Source organism: Lagopus muta, chromosome 8, assembly GCF_023343835.1.
Source record: "Lagopus muta isolate bLagMut1 chromosome 8, bLagMut1 primary, whole genome shotgun sequence".
Lineage (NCBI taxonomy): Eukaryota > Metazoa > Chordata > Aves > Galliformes > Phasianidae > Lagopus > Lagopus muta.
Genome location: NC_064440.1, coordinates 35,185,246 through 35,209,304, shown reverse-complemented (window position 1 = coordinate 35,209,304; position 24,059 = coordinate 35,185,246). Strand labels below are relative to the sequence as shown.

The following is a 24,059-nucleotide window of genomic DNA, read 5'->3' as shown; positions in this document are numbered from 1 at the left end:
TGTTTGATCCTTAGAAGAAAAAAAAAACCCTACAGAATTCTGAATGTAATGTCTGCTATTCAATGTAGGATTTACTTATCACTCATCCTACAGCTTCTCCAAAAGCAATGTACCCTGATGAGTTAAATGTGACATTAAGAGTGTGACATTTGAAGCCAATCACCTGCACTGTCCTTGAGTTGGTGCCTTGTAATACAGCCACTGACTTAAATGTGGGGAAGGAATTTGTTTTGCTGGCAGGTAAACAGCCTGGACTGGTAAACAGAAAATTATTCTTGACCAAATACAGCCATGAAACAGGAACAGTCTCAGCCTAATAAAACAAAATGATGTCTGCCTCCTAAGTGGTTTCTTTCACCACAAACCTACTGAAACTCATACAGTTGCTCACAGGCCTCAGGAGCATTTTAAAACTTTTATTCTAAAGTAAGGTTTGGACTGAAAGCCCTCAGTGCTATCACAGGCAACACAATTCCTTTTTAAAAAACTAAGCAAGCTCACCTCCTGCAGGAGAAACTTGCAAAGCATCCATCTTGCAGGTCATCCCATTCACCTGGTCTCGTGCCTTCTCTTCACGTTTCGTTTGACTCGAAAACTTCAACCACCAAATAGGAATTTTCAAGAAACCCTGAGAAATGAACACAAAGTGCCAGATAGCCTACGTGTCCTCAAATCACCTCAAATCACAGGGTCATGAAGGTTGGAAAAGACAACCCACATCACCGAGTCCAACCATCAGCCCAACTCTGAGCTTTTGTAAAGGCACGGGCATCCTTTATACACACAATACTTGGTGATAAAGTCTAGCCTCATGTCACATATTATCACCACCCTGCTCTGCCATCTTGGCATCTACTGTTACAGATTCAATGGAGTGACACTTGTCTGGAGATGTGGACATAGATACAACCTTGCCAGAGGAAGCTGGATTCATTCAATAGCAGTGCTGGCATCTCTGCTGCCTGCCCAGAGCTCCCTGCAGCCTTTTAGCATTCTGTTCCAACTTCCTGCCAACAGCCTGTAGCACAGAAACTTTACCTGACCACTTCTGACTGGAGTTTCCCAGCAGGGTCCTCCAATTTCAAACACAACCCTCAGCACAAAACCTGACGTAAAAAGTTACTTTTTAAAAAAGAAAAGAACATTTTGTGAGGAAATAGTAGTGTAAGATTTGTGTCTTCACAAGAACCTTGCATGCCAGAAATACAGATTTCCTCTGGATCTGTCAACACTGACACACTCCTAAGCAAAGAAGGTGAAACGAGCAAAACTTTTACTACAGGAATTGAGAGAGTATAGACAGACAAGGAACATTGTAAGTGTTCATTTAAATAAAAAACAGTTACATATATTTACCATTATTCATTATCTTTGACTAAAAATATCACAGCTGAAAAATTCTGAAATAATCCGAAGAAGAAATTACTTCCATGCTCAAGTTTCCAGATTGCCAGCTGACTAAAGAACACAATCACCCTACTTTTACCTTCGGTGGAAGCTTTCCTTCAGTTACAACCAAAGTATCTCCTCTGCAAACATTAAGTTCCTTCAGAGTAGCATTCTGCAGGAAGAGAAAGCACAGTGTCCTTGTGAGCCTGTATGCTCTTATGCTTTGCTTCCTAAAGCATGATTTATTTAATTTTGGTGCCATGCATGCAAAATGCTCAAGGTGTTTTACTTTTCTGCATTCACTACTAGGAGCCAACTTTGCAACAGGACCTGGCTATTATTACTTCTATAGCAGCCTGCTGTCCTGTTGAGCTCCTTCACACCTCTTAGCAATTAACACCTCATTTCTTGCTTGTAGATACAAGCACCCTCAGATCCCAGACCTTAGGTCAATGTAGCTTACTAACAGTCCCTGAAAACGGGAGGCAGTGCATAAGTTTCCCATTTCAATCTGTGGTTCTGGCTTCATACAGTCTCGGGAAGTAACACAGCACACCAAAACACCAGTCAGACTTCCTCCTCAGGAAAAATCTCCACAGGAAAAGTGGAATAAATAAGGTATTATACGAGTCAAGTCAAAACTAAGATCCTCTTACTTCCTGACTTAAAGCTTCTCCTGCTTCAAAGCACCAGTCCATCCTTCTCAAATGCCAGCTGTCACCTACAAACAACAAAAATAACCCCATGGAAAACTAATGAGTCAACAGCAGTATTTCAGGGGAAAAGAAGAAAAAAAAGAGCACAGGAAACCCCACAGCAGAAATTGTTGAGGCTGTTTTGCTTCTTTGTGTGTTTTAAAACACCACTCTGATAAACCGAACCAAGTGCCACCTTCACACCCCTCCCCACACCCTAAAAACACCCTTTTGTTGTTCAGGCTTAGAAGATATAAAGGTAATTCCTCACCTCCCTACATTTCCTTTCTTTAACTCATGAAAATACTCCTTATTCTTTTCAGGGTACATTTCTGACTTTCCTAACTAAACAAAAGCTCACCAATCACTTCTGTGGAGAAAAGAAGTACTGTGGGATCAATTGAAGTGAAGTCTGACATTTCTTTGAGAGCAGCCAGATTGCAAATCTCTATACACAGCCAAATTTAATTTCTCAAAAATGGCCATTGAAAAGAAAGCAACGAAAACAGGACCATTGTTTCTTGGCAGTAAAACAAACTACACCACAGGGAAAGAAAGGTTAAGTTTATATTTTCAAGACATCATTATCTACTCCACTCACGTGTACATGTGCACAAGAGCAAAATCCTTCATTTTCTCTTGGACTGCTCAGCGTGTATTCTGACAGTAACACGTTTCAGGAGTACACTTATGTTTATGGTGTATGGTTCAATTTGCAGCCATCACCATAAGATGTTCAGCATTCAGTGAGTGCTTGCTACTGAAGCTGGGAGAAACTGCCACTCCAAGACCCCATCAGCATCAACAGGAGGATGTACAACCAGCAAATCCACGTGTGATGCTGCTGCTGTCTCTCTTCCTTAAACCTCATGCAAAAGTTCAGTGACAAGAATTCCTGCCATCAGATTCCAAAGCAACATCCAAACCATGATCTCATTTTATTAACTTCTTTTTGCCAAGTGACCTAAGGATGTCTTTTTCCTGAAGAAGTTAATCTCACACAATGGCTGCAATAGAAAACAGCCAAACACCTCCACCTGCACGTGCACCCAAATGAGCAGCCCAGAAAATATGGGCTTTGCTTTATCTCAATTAAATATAAAGCTGGAAACTCCACTGTCAAGTTTTTATCAGAGAAAAACCTGTAAGTTTGTAATTGTTTCATCCCCCCTCCTCACATTACAGTGACACACAAGTGACCATAGCAAACTTATTATCTTTAACATAGCAAGAGCTGTCTTACAGTTATGGAAATGCCTTAAAATAGGTCGTTAGGTAACAATATAGTACAACTAACCTGATAATCCAGATTTTTCCAGCATTAAATTTAAACACTAAAAAAAAAAAAAAAAGTGTTGAGACTTGTAGTGCATTAGAAAATAAAGTTTTCAGCAAATCAGCACTAGCATTTTCTAACATAAAACACATCCAGAGTGATTAATTCCTGTTCAACTCCTACACTTGCATAGGCACAGAGTAGCTGAGCTACATATTAAACCTTTTAAGATGACTATCTAATTTCCAGCCTGCATACATCCTATCATCCTTTACAAATCACGCTAATACTGTCCTTGACTGATGGAGGATACAAAGTCCTACTGCTCGTTGGCATCTCCTTGGATTTTTCTGTTTTAACTGTGAAGTATTACTTGGTGAAAGTTAAAGACAATCTTCCCCATTGGTCTTTCAGAGCTGAAACGCTGCCCTTGACTTTGTGCCTTAGCTGAAGTGACTCGTGGGCACGAAGCAAAGTTCCCTATGAGCAGCAGACCTGACACAAGCATGAAAAAAGCTTTGAAGAGAATCTGGACTTACTTCTTTCACAGAGGCAGTCTCTTCCACAACGATTTCCATCTCAGGGCTCGTACAGTGCTCACGTTCAATAAGAAAATATAAAAAGAGCTAAAAATGCAAGCATAAACTGTTCAGAACACACTGAAGTACAGAAACAGTGTGAAATGGCTCTCCCTACTGCATGCAGTTACTGTATCAGCTATCACATGCCAGCCATGGGTCAAACAGCACTGAAGCTACTTGTGGCTACAGCAAACAATCTAGAGGAGCACATGCAATTGAGTTAAGGCCATCAGGTGAGCTTCATAAACCAGATATGCACGCGCTGAGCACGCTGCAAATGAAAGAGTAGCCTGCTGGCTGTCTTTTGACACTTTGATCTTTAGACCTTCAGAAATATACATGGTGTTTTTCCCTCCTCCATATTGTAAATACTCAGATATAAAACTTAGCATCTCCCCCTTTTTTTTTTTTTTTTTTTTTCCACTCTATGCTCTTTAGAGAAGTTTATAAGCATCAGAAGATGGACCACTGCAAACAGACTAATGACAAGTGATTTACTGTGAGTCAAATGAGCCATATTAACTGTTGACATTTATGTTCTTGGCCTTATGCAACTGAGCTAAGTGGTGCAAACTTTCTTGCCAGTACATAAATTCAGCAAGCATTCCCCCCCCCCCCAGTGATTACAACTACAACCATTCTAAAGATGAGAAGAGGACCACATGAAATACTGGCAAATGTAAACAAAGCACAAAAGCAAATTCTAGTCTCTTTTCAGTCACTGCTCTGTTATACCTGAGTGGAAGTTGGAGCTTTTCCATGACACAGCCCCAGCAAGCTTCCCATTTTCAGTTCTGCCTCCTTGACAGTATAATCTTCAGGCACTTCAGGAAGAGGAAAATAAGGAAATCATCATAAAGTGCTGCTTAGTGAGAATATCCATTCACTCTGCTCTTTAGACAAAGATAAAAATGTTCAGTGACATTTAGACAACTTATTTTTCTGTGTTCACACTAAATCCATAAGCCTTCTATGACTAGAGTATATCTGTATAAAGGTTCCTCCCCAACCACCTCTTGATATACAGTGAGTGACAGAAGAATTTAGACTGAAATGGACATCTGCAGGTTACCTGGCCCAAACCTATGCCCAAACCTTGCTCTCCTGGTAGTACTTAGCTAACAAAATGTATTAGAAAAACAGAAATACGGAAAATATTTACCAGCAAACACAAAGCTGATCCACTCAATTTCTTATTGCCCCCTCAACAATGAGAAAAGCAATGCTGGGGCTTCTATTCTGCTGAACAGAGACCCTCAGGAACTCAGTTATACAGCAACAAGGATACTACGTGCTCATCTAAATCAAAGACTACAGTGTGGCACAAAGACGTTTCTCCACTCTCACGAAAGCAGAAGTCCAAGCATTACTGTGTTTGACACACCACAGACACAAGCTGTTTTTCTCACAGTGAACAGGAGCATAACAGTGCTTCCTCCACCACCACAGTACTCAAGTCCACTGCTCCAGCTGCACTGAAATCCAGTAACCCAACCCCAACCATCACTACTCTAACAAATGCACGTAGTCCATTTTGTTTCAAGAAACAGAAAATCATGGAGCAAGGACTCTGATTCCTGAATGTCCACGAAGCTGCTCTGTAATGGATCTGTTCTCTGATCTGTTAGCTATGACTCACACCAGATCATTAATAAACTTGGCAGTTTATAAAACAAGCACAGAGAACAGAAGTTTGTTAATTCCCAAAGCCTTGAAGAATAAGGCCAGTGGTCAATAAACAACAGCAGGTATGCTGACAGGTGCTGCTCACGGTGCATGAAAGTAATAAAAGCAAGTTGAATATTTAACTCCAAGTTGTTTATTGGTACTGCTGGTAAACAATAAAACTGGAGAAGAGAAAACAACGGCTATGGTTAAATTCGGAAATTAATAGAGGGAAACTTCATGTCTCCCAGCTTAAGCTATGGAATTACACCAAAATAAGTGTACAGATTTACCTGGAGAGAGAAGTTTCCCATTTCTGCCAACAGGTCTAAGACAGCTTTCACTTGCTGCAACAGAAAGGGGTGGGGAAGAGAGGTAGGAGTGTTAAGCAATTCAAATCATCATAAATTTGGCTCAGAGGTTCAGACAGGTAACATATTTAAGGTAACAGCAAGTTTAACTTGGAGGACTCTGGATGGAGATATTACATCAGCAGGAGTTAGATTTCTAGGGACTTGACATGATTACTCCTATCAAATAGCTTCTGGGAAATTAAAATCTATTTTCGTCAAGACTTGCACTGTTTTTGTTTGTTTGTTTGTTTTTAAAGCTTGGGAAAAGAATTATTTTACATAGAATTATGAGAATTTTAAATCTTTGGCACCCTCTCATCTTTCCAAAAAGTCTAGTAATCACTTCACAGCACTGCATTTGCTGTTTTAAGCTGTCTGACAGAAAAAGGAAGAATGCAGTTAACGATAAGGCTTAGAGGGGATCTTAGCAATGTCTAGAAATACCTGAAGAGTGTAAAAAGTACAGAGCCAGGCTCCTGTCAGAGGTGCCCAGTGCCAGGACCAGAGGCACTGGGCACAGACTGGAGCACAGGAGGTTCCTTATGCCCATCAGGCAGCACTTGTGTGCAGTGCAGGAAGCTGAGCACTGACACAGGTTGACCAAAGAGGCCGTGGGATCTCCTCCCTGGAGGTCTCCAGAGCCACCTGGACACGATGCTGGGCACCCTGCTGGAGAAGGGCTTGGGCCCCTGCCAACCCCAGCCATACTGTGAGTCTGTGAAATTTCAGCATGACCAGATTTTTAAGTAAACCTGTTTAACACTTACCCAGCTCCTCCTGTAGCTGTAGCTCCTGTATTGCTTTCATTTTGATATCTGACATCACCTAAAAGAAAGCAACATTAACACTTCCGAACAAAAAAGCCAGTTACACATCTGCTATTCAAATGCCAGTTCACAAAATGACTGATTTCAGCGTTACATTCTTACTCCTGCTAACGTTACACACAGCTAAAAATACATTTCTTATTAATATTAATACATAAAAATGATACCTGCACATCTATTATATGCAACATACTCAAGGAAAAGCATCTTAGAAACAGAATTCCAAGGAAAAGAAAACAATCTTTAGATTTTCCTATTTATGAAACAAAGTAACATTTTGAAAATGCTTAGCTTACACTTGGTACTAAGCAGGACTTCATTGTGTAACAGGCAATAATCTAGAAGCAGAAAAGGTACCGAGGAAACTATTTCTTGGGAAAGACAGAATTTTTTTCCTTATCCTGCACTGAAAGGAAATAATATCTTTCTCCTCTTGGGATTTGTTTACTGGCATGGTTTCATGGTTTCATGGCATGGTTTCATGCTTATAGGATGGTCCAAAAAGACTAACACACCAACTGTGCTGCTTTCAGTTACTAGTGCTGTGCTGGTGCAAGCTTCAGGCTACTGTCTCACAGAGAAACATCAGCTCAAATGCTAACTCCAATCCTTAGTAACTGGCCCACCTTCTCTGGCAAAAACTTATCAAGGCAACACCTAGCGTTACACCCTGGACGATCAGACTTCTTACTGTTTCAATTGTGGCAGTAATTTTAACGTGTTTCTCCTCATCATCCCTTCCACAGAAGTTTTTCACCTGGAGCCAGCTGATGTCGTACGTAAAAGCAGTCAAGTTACCACTTGAAATATTCACCAGGCTGTAAAAGCGAGCAGTGCAAAGGTGGTCAAAGACAGGAAAACTGTATCTTATCTGGGCTAGATTGATAAATACCAAAGCTCTTAACTAAATCAACAATGCCAAGGTCACTAACAGTGGCAGCTTCAGGTACAATCCAGGCACCATTAGGCTCCCTGTTAAATTCACCTGAAAAAACTGGTTTGGTAACTGTCTTTCAATGGAAACTGAGCTTCTGATGGTAATTAAGAATCCAATTCAATTTGTGAGACGATTTAAACCTTCTGGAAAAATACTAATAAAGGAGGCTAAGTCATAACTAAAATTTGAGACTTTGTCTGTGGATCTGCTACTACACAGAAACAGTTTGTTCTTTTTTTCCTGTCACTGATTTAGGTTCAGTGTTTCAGAACTGTTTCAAGTAGAAAGTCAGAATTTATCTAACTAGCACATATACACATCTCTCAAAACAGAAGCCTTAGGACTATAAACTCAGAAGGGAAACGAGAGCAGAAATTGCTCTTGGCAACTTGAGATTCAACGAGGAGGTTCAGCAGAGCTGCATACTCTTCTGATACAGCTCAGTTCTCTCATTCCATCAAGTTTCATGTGTCAGCACAATTTGTTCTCATTAGGCCTTTCCCTTCATAAATGTAAATCAAAGGATGCGACTGCATCTGCATGTTAAAAAATACCTAATGGTTGAGAAGTGTCTGACCTCAAAAATGTAAGACTATATTAACTTGAATCTAGAATGTCTCAAAATGCCTGCTTGATTCACAAAACAGACATATTTACACACGTATGTACACACACATACACCTAGTATTTTAACTGAACAGATTTTGCCACAGCTGCCTTTCTGTTTAATCATACCCACAATCAAAATGGTTACCTTTGGTCATGGCTGTCCAAGATTAATACCGAACATCCATCTGTCAGACCAACGGTTTTGACTGTTTCCTTCATATGTTCTTCAAGAAGAACCTCCCAGTTCTTGGCTTCTTTATGTCCTGAGTCATTCTTTAAGATTATTCCTCCTGCTGGTGCCAATGCTCTGCGCAGATCGCCCAGTTTTGTGCTGCATGGAAAAACGCGCTGCGATTCTGTGAAATGCTGACCCTTCCCTCCTTCGTTATGCTCCACTAAACGAAGAACGTTTAAGAGAACAGGTTGATGATCAGGGCCTGCCATCACCTTCACACCACCAACCTGAAGAAAGGAATGCAGTGTTTACACAGTGATTGATAATACACTCCATTGTAAACAGAAAAGATTATACACTGATAAGAGACAACAGTAAAATTTCTGGAACAGGGTGGATCCTCTCACAGCATTAGGAATAAACCAGTTTTGACCGAACGCCTTCTGAACAGAACCAGAGTAACTCAAAGGTACAAGGAAATGAAAGTGTAATGTAAGGTGTGTTCGAGTCTGTATGTGCAGTAAAAACACTGATAGCTAACTGTGAAAGCAGACGACACAACATCCATCAAATAAAGAGCAGTGAAATTTAGCCCTGCGGGATATTAAAAGGAAGAAAAATAATGTGACTGAGGCTGTTCAGAAGAGTTACATTTTGAAATCCGGCCTTCCTGATCTTCAACCCAGGTCAAGGTTGTAACTCCTTGCCATAAAGACTCTGACTATGTAGGAAGCTGGAGCATTGAAGACCTTACCTAAAGATCAGGCAAGAGCAGAACAACTCTGTCACCTGGAGGGAGTTTGTTGGCTTTTCTTTGCTTCTTTTTGATAAGTCAGTAAATAAATGCATACTTTCACAAGTCTTTTTGAAGCAATGTTTTCTCCACAATAGATACAGAGGGCAGACTTGTACTGCGTCAACACAATCACTTAGGAAAGTATTTGAAATTTAAGTAAGGGTCTAAAAATTAAAGGGATGATTAAACATCAAAAATGAGCGTAGTACTTCAGGGAGACCAAACAAACACGGGTGAACGATTCACCATAGGGCAGAAGTTTCTGTTATCACATTGCTATCAGCCCATCTTCTTCCAAGAGGCACCAGGTCTTCTCAGAACATACTCCAGCATAAAATGGCAGTGCATTCACACACCTATGAACCTGACTGTACCATCATCCGCACTGCATAACTCTAACATCACACAGAAGGGAACAGTGACAAACTGTGAAGGTGTCATTTTCTAGATGGGGCTAAGTGGTGGCCCCAAATGTTAGCATATCAGCAGCACATCTGCAAAACAGACCGAAGCTTCTAAAAACACGTCTGGGAATTTGCAGCTTACTTCTTTAGAACTGACAAAGGGAAAGGATATTCGGTTCTTTTTTACCTCCTTCCCATTCCACACAAAAATGTCTGCTCCATCCGCCAGCCCAAAGCAGTCCAGCGTCAGCTCATCTCCTAAAAAGAGGAAATTGTCAAGCTATTCAGCCCCAAAACAGATGTGCAGGGTCAGCTGTAAGCTGATAAATGCTGCATATTTTACTGTCTGAAGTCTGTAATTATAAAAGTTACTGTGTGATCAGAATTTACAGGGGGTAAGTCAGGGTTTACTCATGTAGCAAGAGCAACATTACGTACACATCCTCTTAGTGAAGATGGCCACAGCACAGGGGTTTCAATTCAATTTCCCTTGCAAACTGAGGCTCACATTAACATTTGACAAAGCTGCTTGGTGAGGGTTATCTAGGTGCAATTTCACAGTCAATCTATACACTTAGTTACTACATATTCCACGTGTACTCCTCAAAACATTGTAAACTTACTGTTATTTTAAGAACTGTACTAAGATTTGAAAGAATATCAATGGTGCCTCTGTATTTTGATGTCAGTATCTTTCAAAGCTGGGTTACATTCTGGTAGCACCCTGTTTTCTGAAACAGACCACAAATGCCCAATGACTGGATAGACTTTTGAGGACTAACACCTGAAGTTGCATAGCAACGTAAAGCTGGAGACAGAGCAGATTATTTTAAAATATTAATTAATATTAATTAATGTATTCTTCAGGCAAGTACTTTCCTTTACAGAATTCAGAATACAGAATGTGCTCCTCCCAAACATTTGGCATTTTAAATCTGCAGCATCCACACAAATCACACTGAGCTCTTGTATGTGGTAGCCTTACCATCAAGTGCCTGATAAAGGTGCAGCCCTGCTGGTAAAGGTTTAGCACTACTGAGAACCATGTCTCCTTCCCAAGATTTCATCATCTAATTGGTAAGAAAAGAAAAGATAAAGTTATAAGACTTGAGTAAGCAACTACTCAAACCACTCAGAATTATAACTTTGCCAAAAGCTGTCAGAGGCTAACAAGCTCACTTTCACAATTAACAGCTTATAGTTATTTCCTTCAACAAGACCAGTGGCACAGAAAGCACACAAGATTATTTAGGACCTGTGCTTTCAGACTAGTCACCATGTAGACTAACATGGTTTCAACTGGATACCAACCAAAGGCTGTAACCTGTAAGCAAACTGTTTCCAGAGAGCAAGTTAGCTTTGTTTGAGATGTAGACAGAAAACCTTTCATGAAATGTCACATTCCTTTAACACAGTAGAGTACAACTGCAGACATTACAATCCATAGCTGAGTTAAATTTATCATTGTTTCCTCTTATTTTCTCTTAAACTACTCTAAATATTCCCTATGAAGACCTGACAAATCCTCGAAAATGCAAGTACCAGTCTGCCCACAAACTGGAGTTACTCTTCACATTCCAGAGTTCTGCAAAGTAACAATTCTTAGAACCAAAGAATCACAAGGGGACCTTTAAGATCTAGTCCAACCACTCTTGCCCAGTTATAACCCTTATAAGCTAATTATTTGAAGTCTACTTAATTAAAGCTTCACCAATCAGTCAATGACTTTTAAAATACTTGAAGGGCTGACCTCAAACCAATGTTTCCTCTTGTGAAAATTCAAATAGTTCTCAGCCTACCACACGTACTGAGGAAAATTTCTGATTGAAATAAAAGTAGTGCCACAAATACATGAATGCTGTTGGAGCCCAAGTAAAAATAAGTGTTTGTTTAATAGAGCAAATACCTGGAAAATTGATCGTCGAAGGTCTCCTAGAGTTTTTCTTCTGTCAACAGTCAGATCTAGAACACTCTCTTTCCAACTAAGTGAAGGATGCAAGGCCCCATTGTGAAATTTATAACATGTGCCCAAATGGAGATGTAAATCAATGCTATTGTTTGCTGAGTCATACTCCGCTCTTGGAAGAATAACAGCAGAAAAAAAAGTGATGAATTGACCACTGCCAAATGGCTGAACTATTTCAGAGATGCTTCTGGGCAGCTGTCGTGCAATTGATACCCTCAATTCAACGTCACATTCCCCACCCACCCCCATCATCAAGGAATATGCAAAAAGCTGCTCGAAGATTTTGATTATTTATTTTGTGCACAGAACACATTGTTGAAGGGCTCATTCCTACGCCTTGCTTTGACCTTCCTGAACAAGATGACAAAGTTTATCTTTAGGGATGTGGAGATGGTAAGCTTTCTTTTTCCAAGCTGTTACAGATAAACATTCTCAAAACACAAAACAAGAGGAATTTTGTGGGAACTGTCAGACATCTATGCCTTCCTCCTTTGTAACTGCATCCAGTTCCATTAGCAAGAAGAAGGGGGACAAGTAAAAGACAAAGTTCGTAGTCCTTAACATCTATGATTTTGAATCATTTTAGAGGCTGACTCTATATCTGTTCTATGAGTTTCTTTCATTTTAAATCACTTCTGAGATATGTAGATGAAGAATGCTGTTGAAAAGGTTTGTACAGTTACATTAATATACCTCTTTTTTTGCAGCTCCATGTTAGCAGCATTCATTTCATTCAGAAGGTGTTCAGGAATTCGGTACCTTGGATTTCCTCGAGCTGCAACAAATAATATAATCTGGCTTTGGCTCAAAAATGTGTTTTGGTAACAAGGAAAGCGAGATGAGATGTTACAACAGTAATCATTGAAAGCCTGATGCAATAACACTGAGCCTCTCATAATAGACAAAATTAATTTACAATAATCAGAATAAGAGCTTTTACGTCTTCTATGCTTACATCTGTCTTTCCCTAAGGGAGACTGATAAGTGATTGAATTTTTATTTCTTTCAGTAGGACAAGTTAGAATCATAGAGTCACAAAATCCTTTGAGTTGGACAGGATCCTTCAAGGTCACAGAGTCCAACTCCCCTGCAATGAACATCTAGAGCACACTGCTGGCTCATGCCCAGCTGCCATCCACCAGGACCCCCAGGTCCTTTTTGCCAGGACTGTGTTCCACCTTTACATCCTCCAGCTTGTTCTGGAGCAGGGCTGCCACAACCCAGGTGCAAGACCTTGCACCTCTGCTACTATTTGTGAAGCATATTAGAAAAAGTTCAGTGTCAGCTACAGCCAATTAACTGTTCACAATCTCCTTGGAGATTACTTTCTTGTACCTTGAGTTAACTCTTTTCTTCAATTAGCTCTAGAAGACATCTGCATCCCCGATACTCAGGCAAAGGACAGAAATGCCCAACTGCCTTCACCCTTCTGAAAATCTCAATATCAATGAAGGAAGCCCCTCAGAACGTAAAGAGGAATTCTGTGTACCTTCAGGAGGCCTTTTCAACTGAGACTTGCGGTAGAACAGCATGTAGGCACTCTCTTTACCCTGAAATTGTTTCTCAATATCCTCCTCTTTGATGGGCTGGACTTTTGAATCATTCAGATCAAACCAATGGCAACCAGCAGAACTCTCTCCAAGCCTTAGAGGTGCTTTTTCTGAGTTCCATAGGATACCATTCTCCTGAGGATGGCTTCGGAAATTTTGTCCTTGAAAATCCAACTTAAATGGGAGCTTGTATTTTTCCTTTAAACCAACTTTATTTTCATCAGGACTGAACTGAAATATCTGGGGATGATTCTGCAAATACTAATAATAAAAGCAAGGACAAGGTGCAGTAACAACATTTTAGTAACTCAATGTTAAATGTAACATTGCATCAGCTGATTGCATAAGCACAGTGACCCAATTTGTCCTCAAATTCATACATGCAACCCACTCACTCCAGCTGATTTCTCAATAGGTATTTTCTGTTTTCAAATACATGGCAAAAAAAAAAAAAAAACCAACAAAAAAAACACCATACTAAGAAAAAAATAGAGAACCATACGTACACAACTCCCTCAGGAAAAAAAGGGAAGAAACATAAAGAGAAAAATACAGCCAGACAAAAGTTCTAGGTCACCTGTGGTAATGCTCACAACAGCACTCAAACTTGGAGATTGTTAATATTGGGAGCTCAGAACTTGTTTCTATACATTCCTACAGAGGCCAGAAAAAGGGCTCTCTGTGGAAGATCCACATTAGATCTCACAAATAATTTAAATTTACTTGCAATCTCTATTGTAAGTCTTCTTAAAAAACAGCAGCATGATTTTTCCACAAATCTGTAACATACATGCACAAGCATTTTCCTTAAAGTGCAAGAAAATGAAGTAGTAACTAATTAGACTAACACTTCAAATGAAGTCTTTGTTTAACGTAATGGATGTACCCTAACCAACCAAAAAGTGCCTCTTTTTCCAAAACCCATTTCTGGTCTGACTTCAAAGCAGCACTGTATTTCTTCTTTAATTCTCACCACTATTTCTATGGCCAAGTGGCAGTACTGCTCTTGCAGGTTTACCCACAGACACAAGTGAGACAATATTTAGTACCCAAAGCTGACTCTTTTTTAGGCCAAAAATAAACAGTATAGATGGAAAAAAGCTTTCAGGCTGATAAGCTGTTGAGCATCCTGTTTGTGTTTCCCAGACCATTAATTTGGCTCACAAACAAATCTCTTACACACGCATTCACTTTCTAGTTCAAGTGCCAGTATTTTCAATTGCCATCCTACTGATTCTTCAATAGAAACATAAGGTTACCTTCATAGTAAAAAAGAAAGTAACAGACAGACATGTTACCTTTCGTAATGCTCCGTACTGTTTTCTGTATTTCTTGTTCCAGGACACCTTTATTTTCTCCAAGAACTTCTGCCCTAATTGATCCACAGGAATTTGTTTACATTCTTCCTACAGAGAAATTAAAAACTAAGATGATGAAGGTTACAGATGTCAAGGAAACAACACAAAGAAAGCAATTCTCGAGTGATTAAGTCATGGATACTTGTTAACAAGTCAGAGTAGCATCACATTCTGCAACACCTTAAGAAGCAATTTACAAAATACTAAAAAAAAAAAAAAGTCTTTTTTTGTATGAGTTGCAACGATTCATCCTAAAATTGGGCTATATTATGAGCTTTACATGCTTCACAATAAGCTTGGAAGAGTTCTGTACTGTTAAGCCTGCCTCTTGCACATTTCAGCCCCTCCTCCTGGGTTTCCTAACATCAAAATTGAAGCAATGAACTCTTTACATACCATACCTCTGATAAAATCCCTTTCAACACTGCCAATGGATTTTCTGTTTCTTTGGCATTTTCATTCTCTCTTGAAGGCTTATCTTCAGTCAGCCTATCCTCATCTTCCTGTGTAAGAAAAACAGTACATTCACAAGCACTGACTTCAAACGCTGCTGGCAGTTTTCCAGCCTGTACTGAGATTTGCATATGCAGTTTAGCACTGTAAACCAATCCTCCAGATGCATATTTCAGAGCAAGCTGTGCATAATGTTTTAGAAAGGACTGTTCTGCAGTCTCTTTACACAGATATCTGGATGCCACACGAAAATATCCAGTTCCTCATGTATCAAACACATGGCAAAGATTCAGTCACACTGCCACAACAGCTGAAGCAGCTTGCAGGCAGCTCACTGCAGCGCATTCGCACCCGCTGTCTGATTCTGCCCACCTGCCTCACAACAGGCAGCAAGAGTCCAACAGCCAGATACTGTGAGAGAAAGCAGATCAAAAAGCTACAATTTGCTACAAAATCCTAACAGCTTCCAACCTGCAGAGACAGCGTGAGGGCAAACACTGACCTTCTCAATCAAATGCCTCACTAAAATATGAATTAGCTTGGATGCCCATTTCATTCTCTAGCTCTTAACACTTTTCTGAAATATAAGAGACAAGCAAGGAAAAAAAAAACCACAATATTTAGCACTTACTTGTAATTGCCAGTTTCCTAATTCATCCACATCTCTGATATAAACATGATAGTGTCCTCCATAGCAGCCACCTTTATGTATAATAACAGAGAAGAGCTCATACATGTACTCTGAATCATCCATTTCAGTCTTCAAAAAGAAAAATAACAACAATAATAATATATATCAGCAAGTTTTTCACACAAGGATGCTTCTACACCACCAGCATAGCTTCAGATATCTCTGTATGCCTTTGCATGTGCCAAGACTGAAGGGGCTTCTCAGTGTTGCAGAACACAAGTGTGGACAAAAGTGATTCTGAGTAACAGTGAAATATTTCAATATTAAAATAATGAAATCTTGATGCAAATAATAGAACTCAACCTGATGTTTGTAACCAACTTATTTTGTTTTTCTCTAGCCTTTTAAACAAACACTTAACAAATCAACTGAAAAAAGGCATCCCCAAATACAAACCCTGAGCTGGCATTGCAACATTTCAGCTAGAAAAAAAAAACAAACCCAAAACCCTCTTCAAGGAGAGTGCATCCCTTAAGCATGTTCTTCACATACTTCAAGGAACAAAAGCTGGCATCAGGCAATGGAACATCAGGTTGGAAAACTGAGTTATGCACCAGAATAGATGTACAGTAATTCAAAGAGAAATTAGGAAAACGGAGTAACTGAAACACATTTGTAGCTGGTTTTATATATGACAACACACACACACGTATGTAAGTTACCAGACAAAGTCAATACAAAAGTAGATTTAATTTTCTTTCAAGCAAATGTCAGATTAAGTTTTAGGTGGTTATTAAACTCTCTCACCTTGTACAGCAACAAGGTATTTCTCTCACTCTGTTAGAAAGTGATCTTTTGGAAACATTTTTGCTAAAGCATTGAACTAAGGACACAGGAGAAGCCCACAAAGTTTCCTTATCATCTGACTTTGAATAAATTAGTACAATTAGTCCCCTACAATTCTGTGAAATGCAGAATTAAAGATACCTTGACCTAAAAATATCAATTCTCTGCTGAGCATATAGAAACTTCAACAAATGTAACAGTACAAACCTGCTCACAAAAAGGCCTCAGATTTATCTGCATAGGGAAGGTATAGCAACTAGTTTCCTTGTATCGTTCACACTTCTCAAAGTCAAAGTTAAATCTCAGGAGAGAGATGGTGAGAAAGGGAGGCAACTTATGTAGTTTAGCTGACTGTAACATGACAAAAAAAAAGTTATAAGCACATTGTTACACAGAATAACCTTGCTATGGTCAATTCTATGACTCTATTTTCGTCACAAGGAGGCAGACAAGACTGGTATTTATGTATTTTTACTACATAAGTAAAGCAATCAAGATCCTTCCCTTACATTGCAGTCCACACCCTCAACGATCACCAGTCCCATACTTAATCCTGCTATGAAAATGAAGGAGCACACCGCTGAAAAAATCAAGACAGTAATTTTCATCTGCTGTGACTACTGGACTGCTTCTGAATTCAATAGAAATGGTCTAAAATACATCACCAGAAGATCTCACAGTGGCACATTGCTTAACATTTGCCAGATTGATTGAAGAAAACAGCCTTGACTAAGATCAATGGCCTGTGATGAGGTTGTGTCTGATGTATCCTGGAAGACTACAGGCACCCACAGAACAATCAAGCAAGCGTTCAAATCTCTCTTCACCTTATTTTATTTACAGTGGTGGGAAACTTTAGGCAGGAAAGCCAAACATAGCCCATTTTAGAAAGGCAGAATCACAGCATCGTTTAGATTGGATCCTTAAGATCATCAAATCCAACCATTCACCTAACACCTAATTCACTGAGATCAAACAACAAGGTGTGTAAGCACAGCAGAAACACTGGTGCAAAAGCAGGGTTCTTCAAAAGAGGGTAGGAAATAACATGCAAAGACCCAGAGAATACTGAAGAAATGGAGGAGAGGTGATGCTAGGTATGGGTCACAGTGCATGGCTCTGTCAGCATGACTCAGCAGGTACCTCAGTCTCCGCACGCAACCACAATCATGCACACTGCATGTGCTACACTGTGGCCCCAGTCGTGCTGCCAATCCATAGTTAAGCAACTTCACGTTCCAAGTTCCAAGTTCCCCTTGTCTTGAGTGAACGATCAAATTTCAAATGTAGCCAACTGTTATCTCGCACTCCCCTTTGAACTCAGGGAAACTGAACTCAGACATTTATAACCAAGCCACGTGAGGCACTGACAAAACTTCCTGAAGTCCTTTAAGGTACTGATTAACTGTGACCTGAACTTGCGTCTGCACCTTTTCCTTTCCACATTAAATATGATGCAAGGTTTGCTCATCCTGATGCCGGACAGTCACCAGAGCAGGACGAAGACCTTCATTGTTGTGGAGAAGGGACAACAAGTCAAAGGCAAAGTGCATTATCAGCTGTTTATGTCTGCTTTGCCTTTACAGCCTTTTAGCAAGAGTAAGAGGAAAGACAGGACCCCCAGTGGAGCCCAGAGCTGGAAGCCACCGACTTAGCACGTGGCTTAGGTTGCTGAGAGAAGACATGACATGGTGGTGCTTATAGCAGAAGTAAGCTGACAGATGGGAAAGACACAGGTGTAGGCTGTGAAAACATACACAGCCATTGCCATAGACACTGGAAAACCTGAGTAGTTACTTCCATGTTACCCACTTAAAGGTTCTAGCACACTGCAGCAGACTTTTTCAGTCTGTTAACACATCACTGCAAGCTGTTCAACATCAGAGAAACAATGCAGTACCTAAATCAAGAGACCCCATTTCCCTGCCCATAGCAGGGAGTTGCTTATTATGTTTCTCTGCCACGGGTGCTCTTCAGGTAAGAATTTCCAGATAGTTTATCTCCTTCTTTTCTTTGGGTTCTAGCATGTCTTTCAGCCTATGCTCTGAAATGCCCACAGCCAGGTGCAGTAGAAGCATGTGAATGCAGCAGTATTCTCATAACTACATGCTGTCCCACTCATCATTACTTAAAGACTGCAACAACATTCAAGTCAGGAAATGGATCACACAAGCTGCTGAGATTTAAAATGCAAGTCCAATTTTGGCATGCTCTTGTAACACTTTTTATTTTGGGGCCAGAGGGTAGGCACAGCAATGTAAGTGAAGTCTCAAAACATTAGCAAATCAAACACTGACAATGATTCGATGCATTACCTTTGATGCCTCAACCAGTTTATCACAGGCTCCACATCGATACAAGTTTTCATTTTCAAAGTATTCCTCTTCCACATACATGTTCCACAGGGCCTCCTCCAAACCAGCTACACCTTTTACTGCCACTGTTAGGTCTAAAAAATCTTCCTATGCAGAAGTACAACAACAGCAACAAAAAAAGAGATAATAAGTAGTTTACAAGAGCAGTAAAGCAACGTAAAGATGTTTTACTGTTGTTACCCCACTATTAAGCTGTCTGATAACTATATCTACAGGCAGAACTTACCAACTCAGATGTAATAATGCTTGCTGTTTTTTTTTTTTTTTTTTTTTTAAGCTCATGAGTCACATCACAATACACATGGCTTAGAAAATTCCAGCTAAGATTTAGCAACTGTCAGTCACACACAATTTCCACACACCTGCAAGCCTGCAGTGCCCTAACCAATATCTAGACCCACTATAACCACCAGTGATGCTGCAGAAAGATGTCATCTGGTTTTTTTTTTTGGACAGAGCAAGGGGAACAGAAACCTAACATGGAAAATCCTCCAGCATTACCTGCCTCTCACTGACGTTCTTGCATTCCTTACAAACAATCTGGTTGACAACAGTCCCGTGGTACAATCGATTAATAAGGTCATGACCTGAAGTTCCCACAAGAGAAGTCTCCAAAGCACTGAACAGAATCCGATTCAGTTCCTGCACATCATGCTGCCTCATTTCCTGCACAACAAAAAACAAACTTAAAGAAATAAACTTTGTGCCATTTGCTTTATCTATTGCTTAAAAACAACTTAAACTACGCATGCCAGAAACCTGTCTCAGTAGTTACCCATATATTTGCCACTTTGAGAAAAATGTATTAGTAGTAGTTATTCTTAATTCAGTCATGCTTTCTGAAGTAGTTAAAAGTGCATAAAATATAACACGAGACATAGTTTCACCTGTGTAGATCTCCACTAAGCTCCACGATGCGTTACACAGAGAACAGAAACTTAAGTAACTACAGACAAGTAGCCAAATTACTGTTGAAAAAGCATTCCTGCAAAAACAATGGTACAGCCACTCAAAATGTATTTAAAGGAACAATTTTCTCTTGCTGCTGACTGGAAACAACTAACACATGGTGCATGTGAAGATAAAGACACAACAGCATAGAAGAAAAGCTGGCCCAATTAATCGCTATCTCCACAGCTTGAAATATTTTAAGCTAGTTTTTTAAATGCCAGACTTCAGTATCAGTGGTGCCACAGGTGCTGACTTGTACCTCATTGCTGTTCCAACCAAAGCTCTCAGTAAGGTCTGTTGTAGATGCAGCCTGCTGATCTAAGAGCAGGAGCTGGGCAAATAACCGTTGAAGCTGTAATGGAATTATCCGAACCTGGGTATAAAAGAAGCAAAATATATCTTCAAATCAACAATTGAAATAAACTTATGGAATTTAGTCAAAATAAACAGAACAGAACCTCTAACAGACCACCATTAACGATCGCTTTCATAAGTCGACTCTCATCAGAACATCAGATCCCAAACATACACAACCCCCCTCCATATTCAATACAGTCATGGAACATGAGCTTTGTGATAAAGCAAGACTGCATGGATTTAAATAAAACCACCACCAGAGCACAAAAGGACAACTTCCCTACTTTTCATAACCCTGAAATCTAAGAACGCAGTTACAACTGCTACTCCTTGTTCAGGAAAAGGACAGATGATGAGGTGAAAGGAGAAGGATCAATGTCAATAATCAGCTATCAGCTGCCTATTTTTATCTTTGATTTACAAAGCAATTAATATTTCCAAGCAATTAACTGTGATATGTCAACCCAAAGGCTAAAGAATGAAACTGAAGCAGTTTAGCAGACCTGCTGAAGTAGTCAATTTTAGTAAGCACTTCTAAAATAAATACGAAATTGCAGTCCCATAATGTTTTTAGTATAGGTGGGCTGTTAAACCTGCAGAATCTCAATGCAGTCACCCGGTCTGCACACATTTTGTTTCTATTTTTATTTTTTTGACTGGTGGCAAATCAGTCAGAGCACTGTAGTTTTAGTTACAGCAGAGAAAAACAAAAAGGCTCTGAACAAACTTTGGGATCATTTCTGCTTCCACTGAAGAACCTTTACTACCAAACCCGGTGGAAACAGGTTCAACACCTTACTTTTGAAGGAAAAGCTGATAGTACTTCAGGGAGAGTATGAACAGGAAGGGAAATGGCTGTTTATGAGGATGGACATAGTGATAGGACAAGGGGGAATGGTTTTAAACTGAGACAGGGAGGTTTAGGTTGGATATTAGGAGGAAGTTTTTCAGCCAGAGGGTGGTGAGGCACTGGAACAGGTTGCCCAAGGAGGCTGTGGATGCCCCATCCCTGCAGGCATCCAAGGCCAGGCTGGATGTGGCTCTGGGCAGCCTGGGCTGCTGGTTGGTGGCCCTGCACACAGCAGGGGGTGGGAGCTGGATGAGCATTGTGCTCCTTTGCAACCCAGGCCATTCTGTGATCCAATGATACTGAAAACTTTCATCTGTGTGCAAAAAGGATTTCAACCAACCAGCCTTTCGGTATCAAAGCTCAGCTTTCATTCACCCTCATGAAGATATTGTTTCAAACCATACAGAACAACACTGAACAGTGACAAAATAGAAGATGATCTTAAATACTTTTGCATCTGGTTTGCTGACATCATCCAGAGTCCCAAGCTCTTCAGGTCCTAGAGAGAACAGTGCCTCTGTAATTGTAAAGAAAAATGACTCATTAAGGAAAAAAGGTAATGCTTTTTCTTTGAGGATGTTACAATTGTCACATTTTGTCAAAAAGTCATGCAACATCTCAACATCATTCATCATTAGACATGGTTCAAGCTAAAAAACACATGGAAGCATGGGATGTTTAGATAGCAAAATACTTTTTTCTTCCATGAACTGTAATGGTTGCACTCCAAAATAAATGGCATGCTATGTAGAGCAATAGCCTCACTTGTTTTCACAAGCAGTAGGTGTTTAAGATACAATGTGTACAACATTTCTATTTCGTGTGACAATACTAATTTTAGAGACCAAAAGCTGGCTATTCTGTAATAACTCACTTCAATTCAACTGAAATAAACTGTTTATGCTCGCAGCATTTCTTTAATAAACAATCAGAAATGCAAGTTGCTACAAAATATCAATGGAGATTAAGAAGGTTCTGAACACAGTACCTCTGAATTCTGGCGTGAAAAGCAGAGTCTGCAGAAGGGAATTGAGGTAGCAGGTCCCACCTTGGTTTTTGATACCACTAAGATTGGTGAAATCCCTGGGAGCTGGAGGCTCAGAATCTTTGGGCTTTGATTTCTTCCCTTTTCCATAATGATTGTTTGAAATAAAGGAAAAATCCTCTTCAAATAAGTCCCCAAACATCGTGAAAACAAAACAGTCCTTTGAAAACACAGAATAATCTGTTTACTATGAAAAATGCAGTTGAATCCACCCTTCTCAAGCCCTTAAAGATCCTCTGGCCTTCTCTTCAACTGTAGAATTTGTTTATGCCTTTAAAAAAAAAAATCTTATTCTGTTATTCTAAAAATGAACATCAGATGCATACAGAAACACACATTAGTGTAACAAAAAAGGGCAAATTAGAAGCTTTCATCTCAGCATGCTTTTAACTAGAATCAACTTTGTCAGATTTCACTCTTGCATCAGCACAAATGTGTATGCCAAAATCAACAGATCATTCTAAACATCTATTATTTACTAGTTTTTTAGGTACTTCTTGCAGGAAATGCATGCAAGGTCCCCAAAATTAGTGAATATACCTGCACTGTGTTTCTCAATACACCCACATACACATAGAATCTGTTTCCAGCTAGCTCAGATGGAAACAGTGCAATACATGGGCAAAAATACAGCAATGCTTTAGCAAAATATTTTCTTTGCTTCCAGATGTTGTGCAACCCAGAAACTCTGTCAAAAAAACACTTACATTTTTGAGGGTTTTTTTCAGTCTTTTTGGTAGCCCTATGACCTTTCCCTGCATAACAAGATCCCTCACTTCAATCCCTTTTGTTTTGTACTTGCCACTCCCTAGTTTCTCTTACTGTGCTGCAAATGTTTGTTTTAGAAACGAATAACCCACGAATTATACTGAAGCACTGAATAATCATTCCTAATCTACCTTAATCCTACTTGCAATTTTATGGTTCTTTATCACGTTAATCCAAAAGTGTGGATGCCCCCTCCCTGCAGGCATTCAAGGCCAGGCTGGATGTGGCTCTGAGCAGCCTGGTCTGCTGGTGGGTGACCCTGCACATCACAGGGGGTTGGAACCAGATGAGCATTGTGGTTCTTTTCATCCCAGGCCATTCTAGGATTCTATGATCCATTCTTACAACTGAGTGAGTCCTCCATCTTCTATTACCCTTATAAAGTTCCAGAGGTGTGCAAACCATGGGTTGCTATAGCTAAATAACCATTGTTTGGTTCTTGTTCAAGCGCTGCACAATCATCTTAGAAATGCTTAGTTTTGTTGTTCTTGTGGTTTTTTTATATCACGCCAATCATGCCAGTACTCTGCTCTACATTCACTTCAAACTCAGACACTATGCACATAGTTTACACACGAATTTACCTACAATCAGCATTATCAGCTACTGCATCCTTCTGCTTCTCAGTAGCTTGAAGACTTGCAAACTTCACTAACGGTGCTCATTTTTATTGCTATGTATCAGCAGATATCACAAGAAAAAATACCCACTTCAAAATTCACTTCCTTTTTTTTTTTGGCCAACAGATTACTGATGCTGAACCCCAAAAGAGCCCTAGAAAAAAGAGAAACTACGTCTTACTCCCTTCTGTGAGGGTTCATCTTCAATTTCCTATCTTTTACTCAACTATTCAATCAAGCAAAAACTTTCTTCTTCTCCTGTGCCAGCTTACTTTCCTAGAGAGCCTTCAGTGGCAAACCTTACTGAATATCTTTTTAAATGCCAATAGTCCTGAGCTCCCCACTCAACCAGCTGCTAGTTCTTCAAGTATCTGACAAATCTTTTTATAAAATCACATAGAATCATAGAATGTCTGTGTTGAAAAGGACCACAATGACCAACTAGTTTCAACCCCCCTGCTATGTGCAGGGTTGCCAACCAGCAGACCAGGCTGCCCAGAGCCACATCCAGCCTGGCCTTGAATGCCTCCAGGAATGGGGCATCCACAACCTCATCATTACATTAAATAATTTTAGTCCTTT

At 39.9% G+C, this 24,059-nt stretch overlaps 1 protein-coding gene across 8 annotated transcripts in view; it reads right to left on the bottom strand.

Annotated features, from left to right (window-relative positions):
• Positions 1-24,059, bottom strand: part of USP40 (ubiquitin specific peptidase 40) — a 33,572-nt gene that overhangs the window by 7,580 nt on the left and 1,933 nt on the right. For 2 of the 8 annotated variants that reach the window (XM_048954175.1, XM_048954179.1), the window contains 24 exons: positions 22,033-22,249; positions 21,494-21,561; positions 20,097-20,210; positions 19,388-19,552; positions 18,827-18,973; positions 16,719-16,862; positions 15,666-15,794; positions 14,983-15,084; positions 14,522-14,629; positions 13,163-13,484; positions 12,367-12,448; positions 11,614-11,785; positions 10,693-10,777; positions 9,895-9,965; positions 8,478-8,794; positions 7,478-7,604; positions 6,727-6,784; positions 5,900-5,953; positions 4,677-4,765; positions 3,900-3,986; positions 3,382-3,418; positions 2,046-2,110; positions 1,487-1,561; positions 502-628 (listed from right to left, as the gene is read on the bottom strand). In XM_048954175.1, the coding sequence (XP_048810132.1) occupies positions 502-628; positions 1,487-1,561; positions 2,046-2,110; positions 3,382-3,418; positions 3,900-3,986; positions 4,677-4,765; positions 5,900-5,953; positions 6,727-6,784; positions 7,478-7,604; positions 8,478-8,794; positions 9,895-9,965; positions 10,693-10,777; positions 11,614-11,785; positions 12,367-12,448; positions 13,163-13,484; positions 14,522-14,629; positions 14,983-15,084; positions 15,666-15,794; positions 16,719-16,862; positions 18,827-18,973; positions 19,388-19,552; positions 20,097-20,210; positions 21,494-21,561; positions 22,033-22,231 (2,944 nt within the window). In that variant the 5' untranslated portion in view covers positions 22,232-22,249. Of the gene's footprint in view, positions 1-501; positions 629-1,486; positions 1,562-2,045; positions 2,111-3,381; positions 3,419-3,899; positions 3,987-4,676; positions 4,766-5,899; positions 5,954-6,726; positions 6,785-7,477; positions 7,605-8,477; positions 8,795-9,894; positions 9,966-10,692; positions 10,778-11,613; positions 11,786-12,366; positions 12,449-13,162; positions 13,485-14,521; positions 14,630-14,977; positions 15,085-15,665; positions 15,795-16,718; positions 16,863-17,654; positions 18,770-18,826; positions 18,974-19,387; positions 19,553-20,096; positions 20,211-21,493; positions 21,562-22,032; positions 23,060-24,059 lie in introns of those variants that run through there. The other 6 variants (XM_048954176.1, XM_048954177.1, XM_048954178.1 and 3 more) reach the window with 6 other exon arrangements.